Here is a 21,924-nt window from a genome sequence, read left to right on the forward strand (position 1 = left end):
ATTCAGCTGGATCAAGCAATCACCACAAATCAGCTATATGTGGATACGTAAATACATTATTGTTTCTCGTAAAAAATTGATAAAATTATAAGTTTTTTTTAACTTAGTGAATGATTCTGAAGTTTGTTCCCATAGAAGGAAAGGAAAGTTAGTTTACTTGGCCCTGAACAATTGATCTCTGTCTAGGTGGTTTTTCTAGTGTTATTACTGTAGCTAGTCATGTCCCTGGGCTCTCCATTTCAAAAATGAACACTTATGTTGCTTTAAGTAGTTGCCATGGAAATCCTCACAGCATGAACCTCTTCAGTGAAGACCTTATGGCAGATAACTTAAATTATGTCTATTTCCCTAAACACATCAGGCACTAGAGTGAAAGGGGGTTTGCGTGCCTTTAAAACACATGCGTGAGAACTACTGTTTGCTTGTTCTGGCATATGTTTCCTAACCTTATTGCTTCAAATCATGTAAAAGATTGTCAGATTCTAATAGTGTGCATTTCTTTGAGAAAGCAATACAATGGACTGAAGAAATCTCTTTTAGCCCCTAGACCCCTAAAATATTTTCAGATGAACCTCTTTTGTTTTTTTAAAAGACTTCTGTATGCTAATCTTTTAGGAATAAAAACATGGGAGACATGACTGGCATTTGAATGTTTTTCATTGTTCTACTCTAGAGTCTGCTCTGAGCAGATATAATCTTTGTTAGGGCAGGGTCAAACCTAAAAAAATGGAAAATTTGAATGTTCTTTCAGTTTATAATCTTTTTTGTTCAGATGATTAACAAGCTAATTACAGAGGTTGCTTTGGACTACACTAAATTTTTGGCTGAATTCTAGGATAATGAGAAAGAAGCTAGTTAACAGATTTTTTTTTTTATTTTTTTTTTTTTTAGATTTTCTCACTGCTCCAGTGCTGTCTTCCCCATGTGTCTAGATGTGAACATTGACATCTGGAAGCTGTTCCTTTTCAACAGAATGCAGCTAGTAACGTCTGTTTTTCCAGCATTTCTCTAAAGACTAAGTCAGCTGTAATAAGGGTGTTAAAGCACCAAATGTTTTGTTCTTTTATCTTGAATACGGTGCACTATTAGAGAGAAGTTAAAACTTGCAGATTAGAAATGTCATGTTGGCATGTATCTTGTGCTAAGCAGCTTTTACACGCTGATAAATTTCCATCATTGTGTCAATCCTTTGCTGTAACACCTATGAAGAGAGCCAAATTATCCTCTGCAGTGCTGTGAGATCAGGGTAATTCCGTTAGCTACATATTTACACAAAGGCAGCTGAGAATAGCTTTTGTCCCAATATAGATGCATGAGGAGATTAATAAATCAAGTACAATTGCAAAATGTCACAAAATAATTATGGAAAACAACAGTATAATGACAAAAAACACCGGCTGTATAAAATAATCAGTAACACAGGTTTTCAAAATATTTTCTACTGTTTCTATGTGTCTTGATTTTAAGTAAGATGAATATTAGCACCTTTCAAAGAGTATTTTTTCAGTCTTTCAGGGCAAGGAACTTGAAGATGAGCGTTCATTTGATAATACAAACTGTATTTATCTCTGTCCAGCTCCCACTGCATTGATGTTGATGTCATGGAAATAACATCTGTGGCTAACTTGGTGCCAGCTGCTGTAAATCTCAAATATGAGTGGAGATGGCCCTAATGGTGGGTTAAAGCACACAGATGAGAGAGTAGAAAAGAAGTTTGCTTTGCTACTTAACAGCTCCCCTCATAGTAGATAAAAGGAATACTTCACTCTCCTGAGCTTTCAATCTAGCTCTTCATTCACTATACTCCCTTTTAAAACTGAGTCTGGTTAGCTTCCTCTGCCAGACACTCTGGCATAGTTCCTCAGGCACTTAAATATCATTGCGGATTTGGGCTTCCGAGCCTACATGTTATTTCCCTCTGAGGGGGAGGAAGCTTTGCAAGTAGAGTGGATTCTGCTCTAGAGGAAATAAATGCCATGAAACCTTTTTATTAAATTAAAACTTATAATAAAAAAAAAAACATATTTGGCCCTCTGTGAGCAATGCCTGTGAGCTGCACAGCCCCACTGCCTGGGATGCTGTGAAAAGGCTGGATTAGGAGCATTTAGTATAGTCAGTTTCCAATGAAGCCCATGACAGTGCTTTCCTCTCGTACGATCTGTTTTTTTCTGTCCTCCAGCAGCATGTATGGAGTGGATCCAACCCACAGAGAGCACAGATGTAGCTGCTCCACAAAAGCTTCTGAAACATCCTCTGTCTGACATAAATAAAAATGACCTTTAGTATCAATCTCATCTCTCTGACTGCCAATAACAGGCTAGTCGTGTTACAAAATGCCAAGAACACATGGTATGCTTGGCACAAATTTCACCAGTATGGGCAAGATACAACTAATTACTGCATAAAAATACTTTGAAGGCATATATAGGTGTGTTTGTATATATATGTGTGTACATGTAATAAAAATAAACTCTATACAATGGTATTTTGGGGGATGCAGAACACAGCAAAGCAACATTTGCATTATTGAAGTATAGCAGCCTAATTCTGTTGACATAAATCTGTTGGCATAAATCAGGACAGCAGCATCTAAAATGGGGGAGATATAAGTAGTGGCAAATTGTTTTCAGTTTCAAACTGGGTGTAAATTGCCTAGCTTATAACCAAAAGATAGAAGAAATATCTTCAGCCAACTGAACATTGGCTTCTATTTCCAATGTGGATGACAGATTTGGTTAATTTTAAACTCCAAGTCTGATGGGATAAGGAAATCTGATTCCTGAATCCAACACTGACATTCTATTTCCTATCTCAATTTAAAAGTAGAGCTAATCTAGTAGTTTTTAGTGGATAAAAAAAATGAAACGAATGCTTGTTGTTCTGTGAAGCTTGTACTCGGTTTCATTCAGTGTTTACCATTCTTCTCCTGAAGAGCTGAACAAGATGCTGTTTGATGAGGGAACTTGGGCATTGAATGTTTATTTGCCACTCAGTAACAAAGCGTGTAGGGTTTGAACCATGTGGGTTGTTAGTCACCAATATCCAGAAGTAATCAGTTAACTGTTAACAGTTTCTCAGGTTGTCATAAACAAAGCTGATCTATTTGTGGTTCTGCAATCTGTTAATAATTTTTTCCCATATCAAAATGTGTTGTTCACCTTTGCTTTTTAATGTATGCCAAGATACTATAGACAGCTCAGATCACAAATGTGTTCAGGCAAGTAACTGACACTGGAACAATAACTTTGAAATTATGTGCGCTTTCTGTCAGTGCTTTGTTTCGTGCTATAGAGTAATGTTTTCTGCAACTCCATTTCAGGAGTAGGAATTATCCTCTAGCTCACTAGCAACACTAGTACATCGTGCACTGCTCGGCTACCTTGCCGCAGTACCGTGGAGTGAGATATTCTGGGGGCTTGTTCTTTTCGTGAGGCTGTTCTTTTCCTAAGACTATTGGGTAAAATGAGGCTGTATATCTCTGGCTGTGATTTGGATTTGTAGGAAGAGAATAAGCTTTGCTTGGTTCTTGGAAAAAGTAATTTACAGGGCCCAGTGGCTTCCCTGTGGAGGTGGATCTCTGCAGCACCCTGAGAACAGAGCACGGCAGGGTGTAATTTTAATGATCCTCCAGGCATTTCTTTGTGATTCAGCTGTGGGCAGTGATGTGTTCTGTGTGCAGTTCTCTGCTCAGCACAGCAGTTATTGTGGCCCCTGTTTGGAGGTACCCAAATGTGCCTTCTGCATGGAGTCCAGATGTTGCCCTGGGGTTTTTGAAGGAAGGGAATGATACCAAAAAGCTAGGTAAGGTGCAATGACTGTTATTTCAGGATCAGACCCTGGTAGTGTTTGGGAATTGTATGCTGACGCTTGAAAGCTTCAGCATCTACACATTGGCATATGTTTAGTTGCTTTATTCAACTGCGTTGTCTAATTTATCTTCAAACCATAAAGCATACGGTTTGAACTTATGGGCAACTTATCACATAGAGAGTTTAAATCTGCCATGTGTGAAGTATGAGCTTCATTCCCTTCTAAGCAAACTAGTTTTCTTCAAGGGGAAAAACATTTAAACATCTTTAAATAATATTTTTGCTATAGGTGTACACCACTGCAGAAATCCTACTTTTTTTTTGACACAATAAACACGTACCCAAATTCCTCACTGAAGCTCCAAATGTGCTTACACCTTGTTTACTTTGTCATAGCCATGACATCTTTCTCAGTGGCTTATAAGATTATCTAATTCAGTGTTTCTAGAACCTAAATAATTTCCCCCCATCTTCGGCATAATTAATCTCCCAAACTACAAATAAAACCATTATTTTTTTTTTTATTCTGTTGTGTAATGGCCATGCACATGCAGTCATTCAGCAACTCTAAAAATATAAAACAGTGTTCAAATCTTCCAGCATGTGGTTCTGATGCAATTTATAATGAATTACTGGGCAAGAGATCTCGGAGATGTATTTAATGTAGAGAAACATCAATTTGGAAAAAACTGCTCCATGATTTGCATACCCCAAATGGGAGAGCAGTCAGCAGAAATGAATCCAATGTGTGCACTGGGATTGATTTGCCTAGTGACTTTGCCATCCCACGCCTTGTTTCTGGAAAGGTGCTGAATATATACTGTCTGATTTCATGTGTCTGAATATTACCTTAGCTTTCAAGCCTCCATCAGAATACCAGTAACATAAAAGGGATAGTTTTTACACACTTCAACTCTTTCTGGACAATCACTGAAAATATTGCTGACTGGATCCAGCATGATATCCTCCTGTACCTAACAGTGCTAGGACCTGTAGGTCAGGTATTTACCCTGAGCTGCAGGGCAGATATTATCTTTATCTTCTTCATTATTACTTTAAAATCTACGGTTTTGAGTCCAACCAGTTATTATTCTGTGTACTTTGATGTCAAAGTACTTGTGTATTCAATCAGAAACAGACCAGGAGGTAATGACCTTCATTAGCCTGAAGCATTCATTAATGTGCACTCTGGATTATTAACTGAAAATAAAAAGAAACCTCATAGCCCTGAAATGTCTGCATTTTTAACACAAGCTGGTTTTGTAGGAATTTGTTAAATAGCTTAAGTAATTTTTCTTCCTTTACTTCTATGCACTGGTGGTGGGAGGACTGCTTTCTGTGCATCTGCTCTATAAAATGTATGTGGCTGGAGAGCTGAAATCGGAGTGCAATGAAGGTTTTTAAAACAGAATGAATCTTCATGCAACAAGATAAGATTGGTTTACAGGTGTGAGTAAATGCTGCGTGGGTTTGAGGAAAGAGTTTACTACAACACACCCAATTTTACCAGTTTACTGATTCACCTCGTTGGGTTTTCTGCCTCTTGTAGGGTCTCACTTCAAAGGAACAAGCAAGATCTAAAAATAAAGCAAGCATGGAGGAAGAAGATCCTCTCTTGACTTTTACAAGCTGTCAGTTTATGCATTGAAAGATGAAATGTAGTTAGCATTAAATCATTATCTTGCCTTAGCTATTCCATTTTATTTAAAAAAAATAATGAACAACCTTGAGCTCTGCTGTTGATCTGTTATATTTACTACATGGTCTGTGAGCATCATTGTTTTCTTCCTGTAGCTCTTTGAGAACCACAAACATGTTTTGCATAAAGTTGCTTTTTATAGGTCTTTTTTTTTTTTCCAATGTTATGGAAACAGCTGGTGAAGACTTCAGCTTTATTTACTGCACCAGTGTTATTTTGGATATTAAGTATTACAATTACTTCAAGCAATAATAGTTGTTTTGAACTGGTGATGATATATAATGTAAACTGGCTAATCAACCTATTTTTGTTATTGTCTCATATTTCAATAGTTAATAAGGAGGAATACAGCGAGACACAATCAATTTATTTCTATAATTCATGTAAATCAGCATAGCTCAAATTAAGAATGTAAGTACCATACCAGGTTAGACCTGTCTAACCTATTGGCAATAGGAGATACTAATTACTTCAAATATTTCTGATCTATATCGCTAATTTAAATGAATTGAAAGGCTGGCTGTAAGTTGCAATTTACTTGCTCAATTTGAAGTACTACAGTAAGGCTTATATTGCTCATTATACCACTTAAATACTATAATAATAGAAATGAAAATATATCAGTAGCTAAAAAGGAGAGTTTTCTCATACAGATTAAACATTTTAGAGGCACTGAACAATCATAGCCTCTCGTGATACTTAACAACTGTTGGGATTGGGCCACATCACCTTTTCCCATTTGAAGTGAAGGGGAAAGCTGTAGCTTACTTCCAGGGTAGATAAGATTCAGGCTTGAAATAACTCTCTGTAGATGCTGGTAGGTAGACTCAAACTCCTTTGTTTGTGTTTCTAAGCTTTCAAGTCAGTTCCAGCTTGTGATTCAGGACAATCCTGCATGTGTTTAATGTAATAATTAATTTAAGGAGTATGGTGCAGGTATGGCTTTTGGTCTATGTAGACTTTATTGTAATACTGCTCAGTCTATATACTTGTATAAAGGCTTTGCTTTTGAGTCTTGGAGAAACAGTGAGCAACAGACAGACTGTGTGCAAGACTGTCACAATGAAGTTAGCACAAACCTGCCAAAATGTAATTAGTTTATTAAGTATGAGGTGAAAAATGGCTGTCTAAATCAGGGTGCAGGTGCACCTTGTTAGAAAGAATTGTAAAGAAAAACAGTCATGAATATATGCATAGGACATGTTTTTGTGCTGGTGTGTTGTCATTGGCATCCACGAACAAGCATATTGTCAACAGGTGTGCATTAGGGCACTTTGCAGATCATGCACCTAAGTAAGCCTTTGCCAATGACCAGAATCTGAAATCCTTCTTTATGTGGCAAGACTAGCATTGGAGCCCCTGGACTGTGATCTCAACAACTCTGGTGTAGAAGCATCTACTGAGATGACCATAGATGCACAGAAACAGTGCTTAACAGCTAAAAGGACAACAGGAACCAAAACCACATTTGGTCAACTTCCTCATAAGCAGACGAGCATGGGTGCATCTAATTACAAATGTACCGTCAGTGGGGCAGTTTACAATATATGTATAACAGAGGAAGAATAAAGCACCTGAAATAGATTCACTGACTGATCAGGAGCCCCTACTTGAGGACTTGGAAGTAGAGAAGTTGCAGGTTTCTAAATCACAGTGGTTAAGGTCTTTAGAAGAAGTAAATTACAAGTTCTCTTCTGTGTCCTCGTTTATGCTATGGCTACCAAATAATTACTGAATTGCGGGAGTGGGGTGCAAAGAGAAACAAAACAACCGAAGTAATTCTCAAAAGTGACAGGAACACAAAAGATTCTTCTCCCCATACCTAGCATCTAAGCTTTTTAATAAATTTCATGCTGGTTTGATCCTGATTCTTAGGGATAGTTTTTAGGTGATGGTAGGTCCTCAAAAGAAGTTAATTGTTGACCTGGTTTCTGAGCACCAGCAGTAGAAGAACTGTGGGTGATGGAGCTCTGGCTTAATGCTCCTGGTCTGGTTCTTGCTCTGATTCGAGGCACCTACCATGGGATTTGGGTAAAATTCAGATGTTCAAGAACAAATAGTCATAAAAGGACTTAATCACAAATATAATTTGAGTGGTACCCTAGATCCCTCAGCCATAGATGTTCACTCAAGGAGTAGGCAATTCTGCAGACACAGGACACACTAATAGCAGTGGTAATCGGACAACACTTCCTTTGAACAAGGGAGTCATTTATAGCTCATTTTCATGTGTGATAGTTCACATCCATAACTGCCTTAGGGACTAAGCTCAATTTCTCAAATTAGTTCTCCTTTTATTAGGAGGATGTAGCAAAATTTTGCTGTATGCTTTACTAGAAAAGTTAGTAAATTTAAATATAAGTTATAGATTAAAACCAAGCCATCTGATTCTTTCTCATCAGAAGAATATACACTTGAAAAAACACATATGGCATCTCAGTTTAATGAGCTTTGTAGTTGATAGATACATTAAAGAAATGTTTTCTGAACTTAATTAGAATTACAAAAAAATGAAGAAATGGCAACTTTTTGCTTTCTCAAACATGTCTGCAGGCATTATCTATTACATTTAAGCAACCTGTTTTCTGATTCTAATAATGTGAGGCACAATTTAATAAAGAAACAAAAACGCAAACCAGCAAAAAAAAAATACCAAAAAACCCCACATCCAAACAAACACCACCAGCCCCTCAACCTCCCAACAACTGAAAAAACAAACCAACCAAACCCAAATCCCTCTGGAAAGTTCCTGAAATAAAAGCAGGAAAAGATAATTTGACACTTCTTATTTCTGCAAAAAACCTCATTGTTCAAAAAGAAGCAGCACTTGGTATAATCTGATTATAATATTTTTTTCTGCTCCCTTGTCTGCCAACACACTTCTTCAGTTATTTTGACTTGAGATTTCTGCTGCACATGAACACCCATGACCCAGATGCTCCTCTGTTAGTCATATTGCAACACTAGGTTCTTGAAAGTGCTGTGTATAGGCAGCATCTAGTATGGTATGTGTGGCTTGTTATTGATAACTGTGATTGATACTGCATTGCTGGATTTGGTAAACCGATAAGAAATTACCTGAAGCAAGTACAGTAGTAATCTTAGTAATGTATCTTCCTCTCCTTCACAAAGATCCACAGCAGTGCAGCAGATAATTTGTTTTGGTTTTTAAAGGGTCTTTTAGACATAGATGTCAGAAGATCTGTGAGGTAGTGCCAATTAAAGATCCCCTACTGTGCACTGGGTAACTAATGTTATACCCAATTTATTACAAATGACAACACTGAGACAAATAAAGGAAGACTGTTACCTAAGTAGGTATAACAGTATCTGTCCTATCTCCTTTTCTACATCTTGAGGTGGACTTACATTTGAAAAGCCTTTAATTTATTCTAGATTGTATCATATATATTATTATATAAGTAATCCTGCTATTTGGATCTGTGTTCATTTACTTGCAGGTAAGAACTATTGTTCTGTTTGTTTAGGGTTTGTTTGTTTTAAATACTGCCTGTAGATTTTGCTGCACCTTTAACTACTTAGGAGGAAAAAAGCTTTAACTGGTCACAGAACTTTGACTTCACTTACTTCAGTGTAATCATTGCATTTGACCATTCAAATCTCCAAGCATTCTGGCTACAAGATCGTTAAGATAAGACAAATAGGTTAAAAACTAGTTCTCATCAAAATCAATTGGTATAGGAGCTAGGTATAAGGCTGCTTGCGTTTTGGATCCTGAGCAATGCAGAGAGCAATACATTCTTCTGTTCTCTTCCAGAAGTATCTGGAAAAAATAGAGACAGAGATGATTCAATGTGTATGAGGGGGAACCACACCCAAACCAACAACTATAATACTGATGGTACTGAAAAGTAGGGGAAAACAAACAAGTTCTGTTCCGATTGCACTATTCTCTTTCTGTATTGACATATCTTGTGATATGGCCTGAATGGGGAATGGCCTGAAGCTCCGCCAGGGGAGGTTCAGGCTGGATATCAGAAAAAAATTCTTCACAGAAAGAGTCATTGGGCACTGGCAGAGGCTGCCCAGGGAGGTGGTCGAGTCACCTTCCCTGGAGGTGTTTAAGGAACGGGTTGATGAAGTGCTTAAGGACATGGTTTAAGGGAGTGTTAGGAATGGTTGGACTCGACGATCCAATGGGTCCTTTCCAACCTGGTGATTCTATGATTCTATGATTTCAGGGAATTACTCTTCACCGTTGCTAATACAAGCCAACGATGACATGGTGGGCATGAATGTATATCTACTTATGGATGTACCAAAGGGGAAGGCATCTATTCTGATCTTAGTAACATGATGATTAGAACAGTATCACCTCAGTACAGATATTGTTTTAACAAAATAAGTATCTACAAATTAATAATATTTTTCTTGTGGCCATCATTATCTTATCAGCTGTTTGTGCAAGTTGCAGAGATGGCCAGAGACTAATCAATGTGCAACAGTGATACATACAGTAAAAGGTGACTGTAATACAGATCTAGTAAGTGTCTTAATTCTGTCTGAATTGTGCTGGAAGATCTCTGCATATGCATCATACTATTATTTTGAAAACACACGCTCATTGATTGGTCTGCAGGACTGGGAATTAATTTAACGCAAGTGATTTCAAAGAAGTGATGGAAGTAATGGTGAAGGCAGAAGATGGCTATGTTCTGGAGCCACAGGTGCAAAGAATAGATCTGTGCACAGCTATATGATTTCAGCTCTTTCAGCAAATGCTTTCACTACTCTACAAAAGGTGGAAATGTCAGCACTACTACTTATTAGATTTTTTCCCATGAGAAAGAAGGCCATTTTTATCATCTTCCTATAATCTGCTGCATTGCATTACCAGTGAGTATACATCAACCTTCATCTTCTTCATGGTGGGCACTTGCCACTCTTCACAAGAGTTGGCAAGTACTTTCCCTTTCCATTCTCTCTGGAAAGTATTTTCACTTTTTTTCCTTTACATACATTATGTGTGTCATGATTATGAAACATCCTTCTCCAGGAAGAGAGCTGAGTTCTTAGCCTAAGCCCCCAATCTTGCTGCTTTAATGTTGATTAAGCCTGGTCTGAAGCTTAGAGGATCTGCTGTAATAGCTAACTGGTGTATTTGGGCTGTCTGTCTTTATGCACGGTCATTTGTACACTGCTTTTTCTTGGTAGTGCTTATCTTTTCTATTTTCCCCACTTTAATGGTAAGAGGTGAACAGGAACAAATATCTGGCTTTGTTTCCTCCTGAGACACTTCTGCCTTGAGGAATAATGGAGGCTATTGCAAATCCTGCATTCACAGACTCTGTGTTCCTGCACCAGTTAATGCCCAATCTGATGTGGACCAAATAAGTTGATGTTGTTGGAGGCTGGGAAATCATGCACTGAACCTCTGTTCATCTCTACTCACGTAGACTGGGCACAGACAAGCAGGCTGTCACCAGCAGATAGACTCAAGGTTTTACCATCCATGGTAACAGTTGATGTGCCCTCCTGAAGGGAAAGAACAGATAAGCAACTGTTAATTTTCCATGTCCTGTCACTTGAAGAAAGACCGTGCTGCAGGTAAGTATGGAAATCTTTCCCACTGAAAGAGCACTTCAAGCCTGTTTCATGATGCCTAGCTAAATATTCAGCTGATCTTCTCTGTCTGATACTATTAGCACCAATAAAAACATGCTTCATTGTTCATTGTCCCCATCATAAAGCAGCAATCAATTGCCTGACTCTTGGGGGCACACTGCTACCAATCTAACCCAGCAGCCTGCAAGTTGGTACAGATCACAGAGATAACCTCCTGGAGTACTTCAAGCTCCAATTCTACTTTTCTGACTCCTAACATCTTTTTTAAGTCTTGAAAAGCAGTTCATGAGTCAGCAGGGAGCTGACAGAAATTGCTTATAGGAGTCAGTTCACACTGGAACGGACTCGTCATTATCTTGTCAAGCAGAGGAGCCACGTTTTTGCCAGCAATAAAGTCTTCATTGCACAGGCCGCTTTAAGCTGCAGTGTAAAGAAATGTCTTTCAAGATTATTATGTCTTTATTTAGTATTTGATAGTCCCTGTGAATTTCAACAGAACAGGAACTGATAGAAATATCTGTCTCCCAAGCTAGCCTGACTTGTGTAAATGAAAACTAGATTTTTACTGTTTTTCCCTTGGGCTGCAAATGTTTCCTAGGAGCCAGTTGAACAAAGGGCATCTGGATCACCTACCTCTGTGCTTTAGTATAAAAAAGTTCTCAGTCAGGCTTTTTTATTAGCTTATTCTACCCGACTCCAGTTTTACCTCAGTTTGAGGACAAATGCTTCAAAGCAGAAGTAATAGGTGAAGCTTTTTTATTACCTGGAGGCATTCCAATATATTTGCAGGATGTATCCTAGGTGGGGTATATTAAAATCGCCCACAAGACCTGATGGAGGATGCCAGTATCTCTGTCCTCACCATACAAGATGAGGAAAGAGTATTTTTATGGTGGCAGTGGTTTAGAGCTGGTTTTCACGATTGATTAAAACTGAAGGGTGGTGTCTGTTGATGTTCTATGAGAAGGAAAGTAATCATTTTAATTTCTGTTGCAGTCTTTACTTCTGTACAGTCTGAACTGAAACATGAACGCATCGGTTAACAAGTGTGGGTTGCCACATACCAGCTGCCATATCCAGATATCTGAATTTGTTTTACTTTTCTCGGTTGTTCCTGGTCCATAAGCTATAACCTTTAAACAAAACAAAGCAAGGAAGAAAATTAATGGATCCATCCCAGTGACCAAAATGTACATATTCATCTTCCTGCAGCATTTAAAATATTCTATTTTTACTGAAAAATATTCATAGATGACATTATTTTCACAGACTTAAAATTCACATTATGTTTGGTATTCTCCATATTGATTCCTACTGATAAAAAGGGAACTGATCACACCTGCCGCTCCTTATGCTCCTCTACATCCTCACTTATCTAGTCTTTCTGCCTCCTCCCACTCTCAGCTTTGCATCTATATCCTTTCTGCTTCTGTTCTTGGAACAGGCACTTCCTCCTCATGAACTCTGGGCCCTGTCAAGAGCCTGTTAAAGTAGAAAAGATTCTTCCATTAACATTAAAAAAGTGGCAGACTGGACCTTATTTTTCTCCTTATCTGCCTGTTCTGTGTTTTTCCTGACAATTTCGCATTCCCCATTACTTTGTGAAAATGTATTGAATTTTTTAGAATGTGACTCCAAGTAACCCAGTGAAAGAATATGATTTGTAAACCATTGTGCATACAGCACAGATATCAAATGGTGACAGCTTCATTTACACCCAAACAAGATTGTGTTTGACTAAATTGAGAAGTGCAATGCTTTAGCACAGCCCAGGCTCTTTGGTGCTGACCAGTTTTCCTTGTTTCCACTTTATGCAGATTGAGGGGGAGGAAAAAAGTGTATGCACCCAGCTAAGAACTGGCACCAAGAATGCTGTTCAAACATACAAGGAAGCCAAACACTCTTGTGAGTAGCATTAACATCACGCTGGTGTTTCTGATTTGGGAAATATGGAGGTGTAGGGAGTGGAGAGAGCAAGCTGTTTTAATCCCACAGGGAGTGAATAGAAATAAGGTTCAGGTTGATTCCATGAAGTATCTGAGGTAGGAAACCCCTGTCCTAAGCTATGCAAATGAGTGGATGAAGACAGGCAGTTCTGAAGAGCATGGCAGGACTGGACTTAGTTGTTCCATAGGGGTGCATAACTTTCTCTCCTTACTACATATTGTTCCTGGACCTGAATTCACTCAGCCTGAACAGTAGGCACCTATTAGCTGTACCTTTAAAAATATCCCTCTCTTTCAGAGAAATTAAAGCTTCCTACCTCTGTCTCAAAGTTATCTCCAAACACACTCAAGGATTTCTTCTGTTTTATTTCACCATGATGATCATTTAACCAGCCTTGAAAGGAAAACGGCTCCATAACAGAAGTGGAATTCAGTGGGAAAGGTGTTTCTTTCAGGAGTTCATCTGTAAGCAAGGCAGAGGACTATCAGTGAGGCTTGCTTCCTTTGATCTTTGCAAACATTCTACTGTTGTTTACAACTTGAAGGATTCAGTTTACAGATATTATCTGGTCAAAAGTCAGTTGTTACAGCAAACATTGCTATGGTCTCTAACAGGACTTCTTGAGGCTGTAGGATGTATGTATTATTTGTGCATCTTTATGAATTTGCTTCTTTGCAGTTGTTGTTGGAACTGTTGTACATCCACGCTTGTTAAAAATGTATTCAAACAGTATGCAATATACTACCTAGTTCTTCCTGGCTTATTCTTTGTTCTCCTTCAGACCAGCTTTTGCACTGGTAAAACCTGATGTGCCATCTCTGAGTCTCTGCTGATTCACCCCTTAAATGTTCCCATATAAGTAGAATTAGGCCTACCGAACCAGCTTACTCTACATCTTTCACATAGTACTGGTTTTTGTGTTTCTTCTCCCCTACATTTTTCAAGTACAGACCACAGTGGAGCAAACCAGCTATCACAACACTAAATTTAACAAAATACCTTTCTTTTGTTCTGTTCCTGGAACTGTATCTGGATTTAATTTCCCATAATTCTCCTTAATAATTGATTTGATTTAATATATCTGGACAACCAAATGAAGTTTCAACGTAGGTGAAATTAAATATTTATGTTGTATGTTGCTGGTATATGAAATTAGCTTTAGTTATTTGCCAGCTGACAGTGAAGTACCAAGACAGGACAGCAACCTTGGTGATCCTACGTAGTTTGTTCTGAGATGCCATAGGGGAACATTCATAGACTAATTTCAAGTAATAATGCCAACTAGATGCAGGAAAAACTCACTAGATGGCTGTCTCCTAAATGCATCGAGGTAATAAACTTGCAGCCAAACCTTAATCTTGGTGCTAGTAAAACATATATTTTTTAAAGTATTAGTATATTCATTATGCAACATTCTTCTGGTTCTTTTCTAAAGCTGTATTGCACTGCTCTACAGTGCTTCGAAGGTATCATTTCATTTTTTCATGGAAGGCCATTTTGTATGCAGTCAGCGCATCCAAGGGATAGCAGTGTACTGAATGTTTTGTACAGTCACTGCTGTTTAACGGATCATAATAAAAGGGATGCTAACCCTTTTATTGAACAAAGAGGTTTTGCCCTTCAAAATTCCTTTTCTGTTACGTTAAATTAAGTGGAAAAAGTCAACATGTTTCTGCAAATGATTTGTGTCCACAATGATTCTTTCAGGAAATACTGATAGCAATCTGAAGAAATCTGCAGGAAAAGAAGGAATTTTTCTTTGAAAGCTTTTTGCCTTCAAGCTTTTTTTTTTTTTTAAAATGCTTTTTAAAAAAAAAAAGCATCATAGTTTTACATTATTTAATTCAAATACTTAACACTTTCATTGAAAAGCAAACTCCTCCAGAGAAATTAAGAAGCACAAGAAGGAAACCAAAAATCTTTGCATTAGATTTTTTCTAATCTGGGCCTGGAAACATTAATAAGATCTACTCTGAACATTTATATTTTATTGTTCGATAACACTAAAAAGTAGTGTTAAGGTCATTGGTGATTTATTGCCACAATGCAATATGTCTGGAGGTTTTTTTCTTAATTTTCACAGTTTTACCAAACAAAATTTAGGAATACTTATACACTTTGTCCTTAAATTATGGATATGCTTAACTATAGCTGTACCAGAAAGTTGGTTTTTAGCACTATACAAATAAAGGTCTAAAAATATGATATATATTAACACACAGCAGAGGAGTAGAAAGGTGTTTTATCAGAAGTTATTCAGTGCAGTTAGTATTCCAATAGTTTTTAAAATAGATCATCAGTTGTAGCAATCTTTGTTCTAAAGTAATTTGACTATAATAGAGGGTTTTTTTCTGTTTTCATAATAAAACATGTCACTCAGGAATTTAGAAAGACCATTTGGAATACAAGAAAGTTACCCATTTGTATGGCTCGCTACTAAAATGCATGGCCTAGTTAAGGCAATTTAAAAAAACTCAATCAATCAACAAAACAAACAAAAAATCTCCCAGAAAAACAGTACAGGGCACCCAGCAGTGTGAGAGACACATACCAAGAAGCCATGGGTACACCACTCAGTGCAAGGGCATACATTTTCTCCACCGGTTAAGAATTCCAGCATCGAGCTGACAAGTAAAATCAGACTTTATATGCTGGAGATTGGAGAGCAAAAAGCCAGGTCTCCAGGGTGGGCACTAGGATGGTTTAGGCAAGCAGAACTATGAATGCTCCCCATGAGTTGCAAGGAATTTGGGATACAAAAAAGCCAAAGTACTTGTTTCCATTCTGACCAAGAACCAACACAAATCTAACAATAAGAAGTAACTATAAGCTTCTAAGTTTGTACCTTAACTTCTGTCACTTATTCTCCATAAACATAATTTTGCTAGTTTTACTCTTTCTAGAGATCTCTGACTCCAGATGTCCTGATCATCAGGAGCAACATGCACAGGACAATAAACAGTGACATGGATAATTAGGGCCAATGTCAAGTGTAATACATCTTACAGTCACTATGGAGCACTGTCCTTTCTTGTTTGTGATGTACAGGCACCTTCAGTAGGAAGAATTTCTTTACTATGAGAGTGATGAGACACTGGCACAGGTTGCCCAGGGAAGTTGTGGATGCCCCATCCCTGGAGGTGTTCAAGGCCCGGATGGATGGGGCCTTGGGCAGCCTGATCTAGTGGGACGTCCCTGCCCATGGCAGGGGAGCTGGAACTAGATGATCTTTAAGGTCCCTTCCAACCCAAACCATTTTATGATTCTATGATTCCATGAAAAAGTTTCATTTACTTTCAAGTAAAGGTGGACTTTTTTAATTTAGACTTTAACTTTTTCAGGACAAGAGTTGTCTTTTAACATTCGTTAGCGGGCCCTGGTCTGTGATAGTTTTAGTTTATTACTGATTTTGATGTTAATAACGCTTGCCCAGTGATAGCCTAATGAAGGCTGAGTCTGCATGAAATGAACCTTTAGCGCGACCCAGGACCATGATTTGATTACTTCTTACAGAACAATTGTTCTTGCAGAACAATTAAGATAGTGTTGTGATGATGAAGAACATGTCATGTGTCTGACATTTTTAATAGCCTTCTTGACTGAGTCCTCATTTAACCCTGACACATTTCTTGCATGATGCTGAAAGCTGCAGGAGCTCTAGTGTTTGTGAACTTGAGCTAATCAGCTACAATGAGAAGGATCTCAGGAAATATGAGTTGGTGAGTTTCCGGTGTTCTTACACCCTAGTAATACCGAGACAAGAAGACAACATGTTTAATGATGGTGAAACTAAAAATATGCCAGCAAAATGCAAGAAAATGGTAATGCTGAGCTAATCAGCTAAAAGTCTTGCATATGTATCTCCGAGTAATGTATCGCTAAGTGAAACATCAAATCAAATATTTTCTTACATGTTCAGGAGATCCATTTAAATAGTTTGACAGTAAAGTACATTTTTGTAGATCATTACTATTAAATATTAATATCACAGCAATGTGTTCTTTATGGGTTTTATAGCTTTTTTCAGCTTTAAATTAGAATGTGATGATACCATGTTAAGCTGAAAAATACATCATGTGTACTGAATAAGTTCATAAATATTTTAAAAAGGAAATTACAGGTATTAGAGGAAGTTGATTTCAGTTAAACAATAAAGACTGCACTGAGACTGAGAATATGAAGCTGTGTAACAGCTTACAAGAAAACAGCCAGTGAACATACAGTTAGTTACAGCCTCAACAGAGACTATCTAAGGAAGAGTTTGAACTTGATGAGGATTCCATACTTCTGATGGCAATAAAGAGGACACTCACTAGCCTACCAGATATATGTGGGTGTATTGGCTTACCCCAAACTTGCATGTTACATGGAAGCTTCCTCTTCCCTACCTCAGTGACGTGCCTAAGACTTTCTTATCAAGAAATCAGACCACCTCACTCTCCCAGAGTGTTTCTTGAGCTCTACTGTCTCCAAGCTCTACCCATAGCTCTCTTGCAAACCCTATTTCTTCTACAGTTGTTGCAAAGGAAAGAAGCAGTAAAGCACATGAAATACAATATATTGAAATAGTGTCAACTATCAAACTGATTACATGTTGGCTTTATGAAAATGTGTATTTTTCAGTGACATGCCATCCTTCACTCCTAGGCAGCACATTCCGGACGGAACCGACTTCAAATCTTTGCATCATCTTATATGTTTTCAGTAATTACAAAAGCCTCTCCTTCCTAAGTCACTGCACTGCCTCCAAAATAGTCCATCCCTGCATGCTGCGGCCCCATCTCCACACAAAGAATTAAGAAAATCCCTTACAAACAGTGTTTCCCTCTGTAAAAGCGGAAGACCTCCTTATCCAAAGTGAAGCAGCCTCTTTGTTTTGTTATCCTTTAAAAGAGCACAAAACGGTTCAACCAAGCGATATGGAGCTCACAAGCAATTTTAGAATTAGGTATTCATTTATTTCTGTCCACTTTCTAATCCTTCCTTCCATCTCTGAAAGAATACTATGTCATAATGAACATTTCTAATGTGACATTTCAGCAGCATTTTGTGTTTAATTGCCATTGCCAGCAATAATATATACCCTGGGATGTTTTTCCCATATGTGCCTACCTAATTCCTATGAAAATTCTGCTTTATTCTCAATGTTAACAAAAATATCAACGAGACTAGTAGGAGTTTAATACCTTTTCAGATAAACCCTGTGGACTGAGGGATATAATTTCAGGTATCTGGGTTTGAAAAAAACAAGTAGTTACCTCATTCCATATACAAATCCAGAGTGAAAGCACTGACAGTGACTGATTACTTTGGAGGTAGTTGGTTCATTTCACTGTTGTTGAGTATAGACGCAGAAACATTTAGTTGAAAATACAGCACTCACTTGGTGTAACCATACATTTCCCTGTGTAAATGTATTTGGTTTTGTAGCGTGCCCTGAGAATTGGCATGACTACTAATTTATGACTTGTCCCTGTAATTATTTCTAGGCACATTTTTCTTAGTGTTATTAAATCTATGCTGGAAACTAAACAACATTTTTTTTTCCTAATTGAAACAAGGAAGTTTGATAAGGAAAGCTTTGAAAAATATGTTTGTAATAAAGAAATATAGCCTCTTCGAAAGAAGATATTGCCAGCCAGAAGGAAGGGAATAAATTAGAACAACATTGCAAGATTTAGGCCATAATTCTATTTGAAGGCTCCTTGTGATATAGCTAGGTCACTGTAATTAAGAATGATAATTTGTATTGAGAAATACTGATTAATGTTCCAATCCTAAAATCAGAAATCTTAATTTTTGTTTCTGAATCTGCTTTTTATGTAACTGTGAGCATATTTATATAACTGTAGGATATTTCACTGTAACAATTGTTGAGAGCTCACTACATTTGTGAGACAAGGATTTTTACAGTGTGTGTGATCTATTACTACTAAATAGCCTCAGAAACACTAGTGAAAATGTCAGACTGACTCCATTAGTGAATTTTCTGTCACAGATGTTGTTGTCTGGGGAGCATTTAAGAGCATAAGGAATAAAGAAGCTACCTTATTAAAGAAGACATACTTGCTGTAAACTGCTTTGAGCTTTAGAGGTCTTAAAAATATTAGATTTCTTTTTCACTAATGTCTGGACAGAAAGAAAAACAACTTTATATAGGGCATTTTGTTTAATATCCCTGATAGGTTTATTGTATACATTATAGACTAAAGGTCAGTAGTGGCTTGGTTCCCATGGTGAAGCATTAGGAGTGCTCCTGGAGGTTACAGTTTATGTTTTGCCTCTCTTTCATGAGGCTCAGATGAGAATATTATAGGAGAAGGAGACTTCCTCCCGGAGACTTGTTTCTGGCTTTTTGTTTGGTTACTGTTGTCATTAGTTCTGGGCTATAGGAGCCTAATGGATTTCTCGGAGTGTTCCTGGCTCCAGAGAACGTGCAGCCTGCAGTCCTAGGTTTTGGATGACACATTATAGTTTAGGATTAGAAAGTTTAGTACAAGTTTTCAGATGGTGAATTATAGCAGCCATACTCCAGACACCGTAATTCTACTTTATTTGTGCATTAAATGTTGTTGACTTAGGTCGTTTGTCTCCAGTACTGGTTATATACTCACTGGGGACTGTTATGGTGTGAAAGATGTTAAAAATGAAGGGAGGTGAAATGGATAAAGCCAGTGAGAGGATGCATAGTTATATGGGTTTGGAGGTGTATATGAGATGATCCCATTCCCTTCTTCCACTTATGTACCCCTTGCAGTTCGGGTGGTCTTCATGAGCATGAGAGATGTTAACGTGACTAGGAATTTACTTAAAGGACTTAGGTATGAGAAGACAAAGATGAACAACGTGTTTATGTTGGTGTTTTTGCCAGAATAGAGACAAGAATAATACAAAAAATGAATTGATTCAAGTTGTTATAGAGAGTGTCTCAGAGAATTGTACTATTATCAGTTATTAACACTCTTCTCTTTTGATCCGCTCATTTTTGTATACCAGTAAAACAAGAGTGAACAGCAAATACTGTCTACAGAGGTTTCACTGGATTAGCTACAGAGGATGACAGTACAGAAGCCGATTTGCTGAGCTCACCATTATAACTTGTTTAATAGCTCTACTGAAACCAGAAAACTTTTGTTTATAGATCTTGCCCTAGGCTGTATGATATTTCTACTCCAAGTGACTGAAGCAAGCACCCATTTTATTTTACTCATTCAGATCCTTAGGTTTCGTCTGCTCTGAATCACAAGCATAGGACTGTGCTCTATTCTAACAATATAAACCAGATTTCAAGTCTAGAGAGTAAATTACCTTAGATTCACCTAGAATGGATGAAAGTTTTGCTTGTGAAGCCACTACAGATCTCGTACTTGTATTATATATCTCTATGCCCACTGATAATAAAGCTTTCATGGGAATTAAAATTTAATTAATAGCTAGAAGCAGATTAATTACTTTGGAAAAACAAACCTGACATTCTGCCTATACCATTAATGTCCTTAAAGATCATTTTTAAATGAGCCTAACTCAGTAGAAGTATTTTCTTCCACTTTTACCCATCAAATGTCACATAAAGGAAGCCTGAATTATTTCAGTGACCAATGGCAGGATAACCTTTTGAACTTCTGGAGACTTTTGCCAAAAATATTCAGCTATCACTGTTTATTAGAACTGGGGTTTGTCTGTCTGAACCATCTCTTGTCCTCTTGCCTATAAAATTGGGATAAAATGGAAACCTTGAAAGAATCTTGCTTCCAATCTGATTAAATTGAAAGTAGCAAGAGTTGTTTTGGTAACTGTGAAAACTCAGGTCAAGAATTGTGTTAAGAAAACTAAAATAACTTCAGTGTTCCATGTTTAGACTATATCCTAAATATATTCACCCTTCTTGATAAAGGAGGAGGAGAGTTTTCTCAGGCTTTATTTCTACACCTGGTAACAAAAAGAGGCTAGTAACACAATACAAAGTTTCAGGGAAGATGCCTCAAGTAAGGGCTGCATACAATATATGTTTCTGATACTATTTTACCTGATGGTACTTGACTCCCTCTTCTAAAAATCTATCTTTTGAATAGCTACTGCTTTCTCTTCATAGAGTCTGCTTTTAGAGGGCCTTATCCTACTGTTGGCTGAGCCGGAAACCATAAATGGATCAAGGAAAAGTTGGGACTTAGGTATATGTTTTTTGACGTGGTGATTTTTATAAAGCAATTGGAGCCTGGTTGATTCTCTTTATAGCTTTGTTCTATGGGTGGGCTCCTATCAAGCGTTTCTTTTAAGATGTTTTTCTTCAATTTTATTCTATTTCTCCCTAAAAATGGAAGACACTAGTTCAGGCTTATGTAGAGATTGGCCTGAGAGGGCTTCAGCTGGCACTTTTAAATTGAGTGGGTTATGGATTTTCAGAAAAGAAAACTGAAAGAAAAGGCTAAAATCCAGATCTCTGCATAAGACAGCTCAAATCCTGTTAAAATGTGTCTTGAGTGAAACATCACGAGAAACTGGTAGCTTGTTGTACATTACAAGTGTTGTGATGGTTGTTGGATTCTGCTTCTTAAAGAAAAAAGAGACGCTGAGGGAATAAATTTAAGGCATTATTTCTCTATCAGTTGCGTATGCCTCCAGAAGGAACATATTACCAGCTTACTCAGATCTCAGTCAAACTTTGCTTGATTTCTTTATTTATTTATTAAACATGAGTTTCACTGACAGTTTCAGGAGCTGCTAGCTCAAACTTCTGTAACTAAATGTCCAGGGTATTTTCCTCATGGATAAGACATCACTGAGACTTTGAGCTTCGTATTGTCAGTGAGAACTGAAAACTGGAGAAATGAATACGTTCTCCATGCTGAAAGCTTGTCATGTAACTTTGTCGAAAGCTTTGTT

The 21,924-nt window shown here is 37.6% G+C and overlaps 1 protein-coding gene across 2 annotated transcripts in view; it reads right to left on the bottom strand.

Moving 5' to 3' along the window:
* Window positions 1-5,681: 5,681 nt before the first annotated feature.
* The window catches only part of HAAO (3-hydroxyanthranilate 3,4-dioxygenase), a 36,519-nt gene continuing 20,276 nt past the window's right edge, over window positions 5,682-21,924 (bottom strand). Inside the window, exons 7-10 of one of the 2 annotated variants that reach the window (XM_054062960.1) lie at window positions 13,358-13,503; window positions 12,159-12,227; window positions 10,922-11,004; window positions 5,682-9,292 (exon numbers count right to left, since the gene is read on the bottom strand). In XM_054062960.1, the coding sequence (XP_053918935.1) occupies window positions 9,214-9,292; window positions 10,922-11,004; window positions 12,159-12,227; window positions 13,358-13,503 (377 nt within the window). In that variant the 3' untranslated portion in view covers window positions 5,682-9,213. The remainder of the gene's footprint in view (window positions 9,293-10,921; window positions 11,005-12,158; window positions 12,228-13,357; window positions 13,504-21,924) is intronic. The other variant, XM_009559454.2, reaches the window with a different exon arrangement.

Source organism: Cuculus canorus, chromosome 3 (genome assembly GCF_017976375.1).
Source record: "Cuculus canorus isolate bCucCan1 chromosome 3, bCucCan1.pri, whole genome shotgun sequence".
Taxonomy (NCBI): Eukaryota; Metazoa; Chordata; class Aves; order Cuculiformes; family Cuculidae; genus Cuculus; species Cuculus canorus.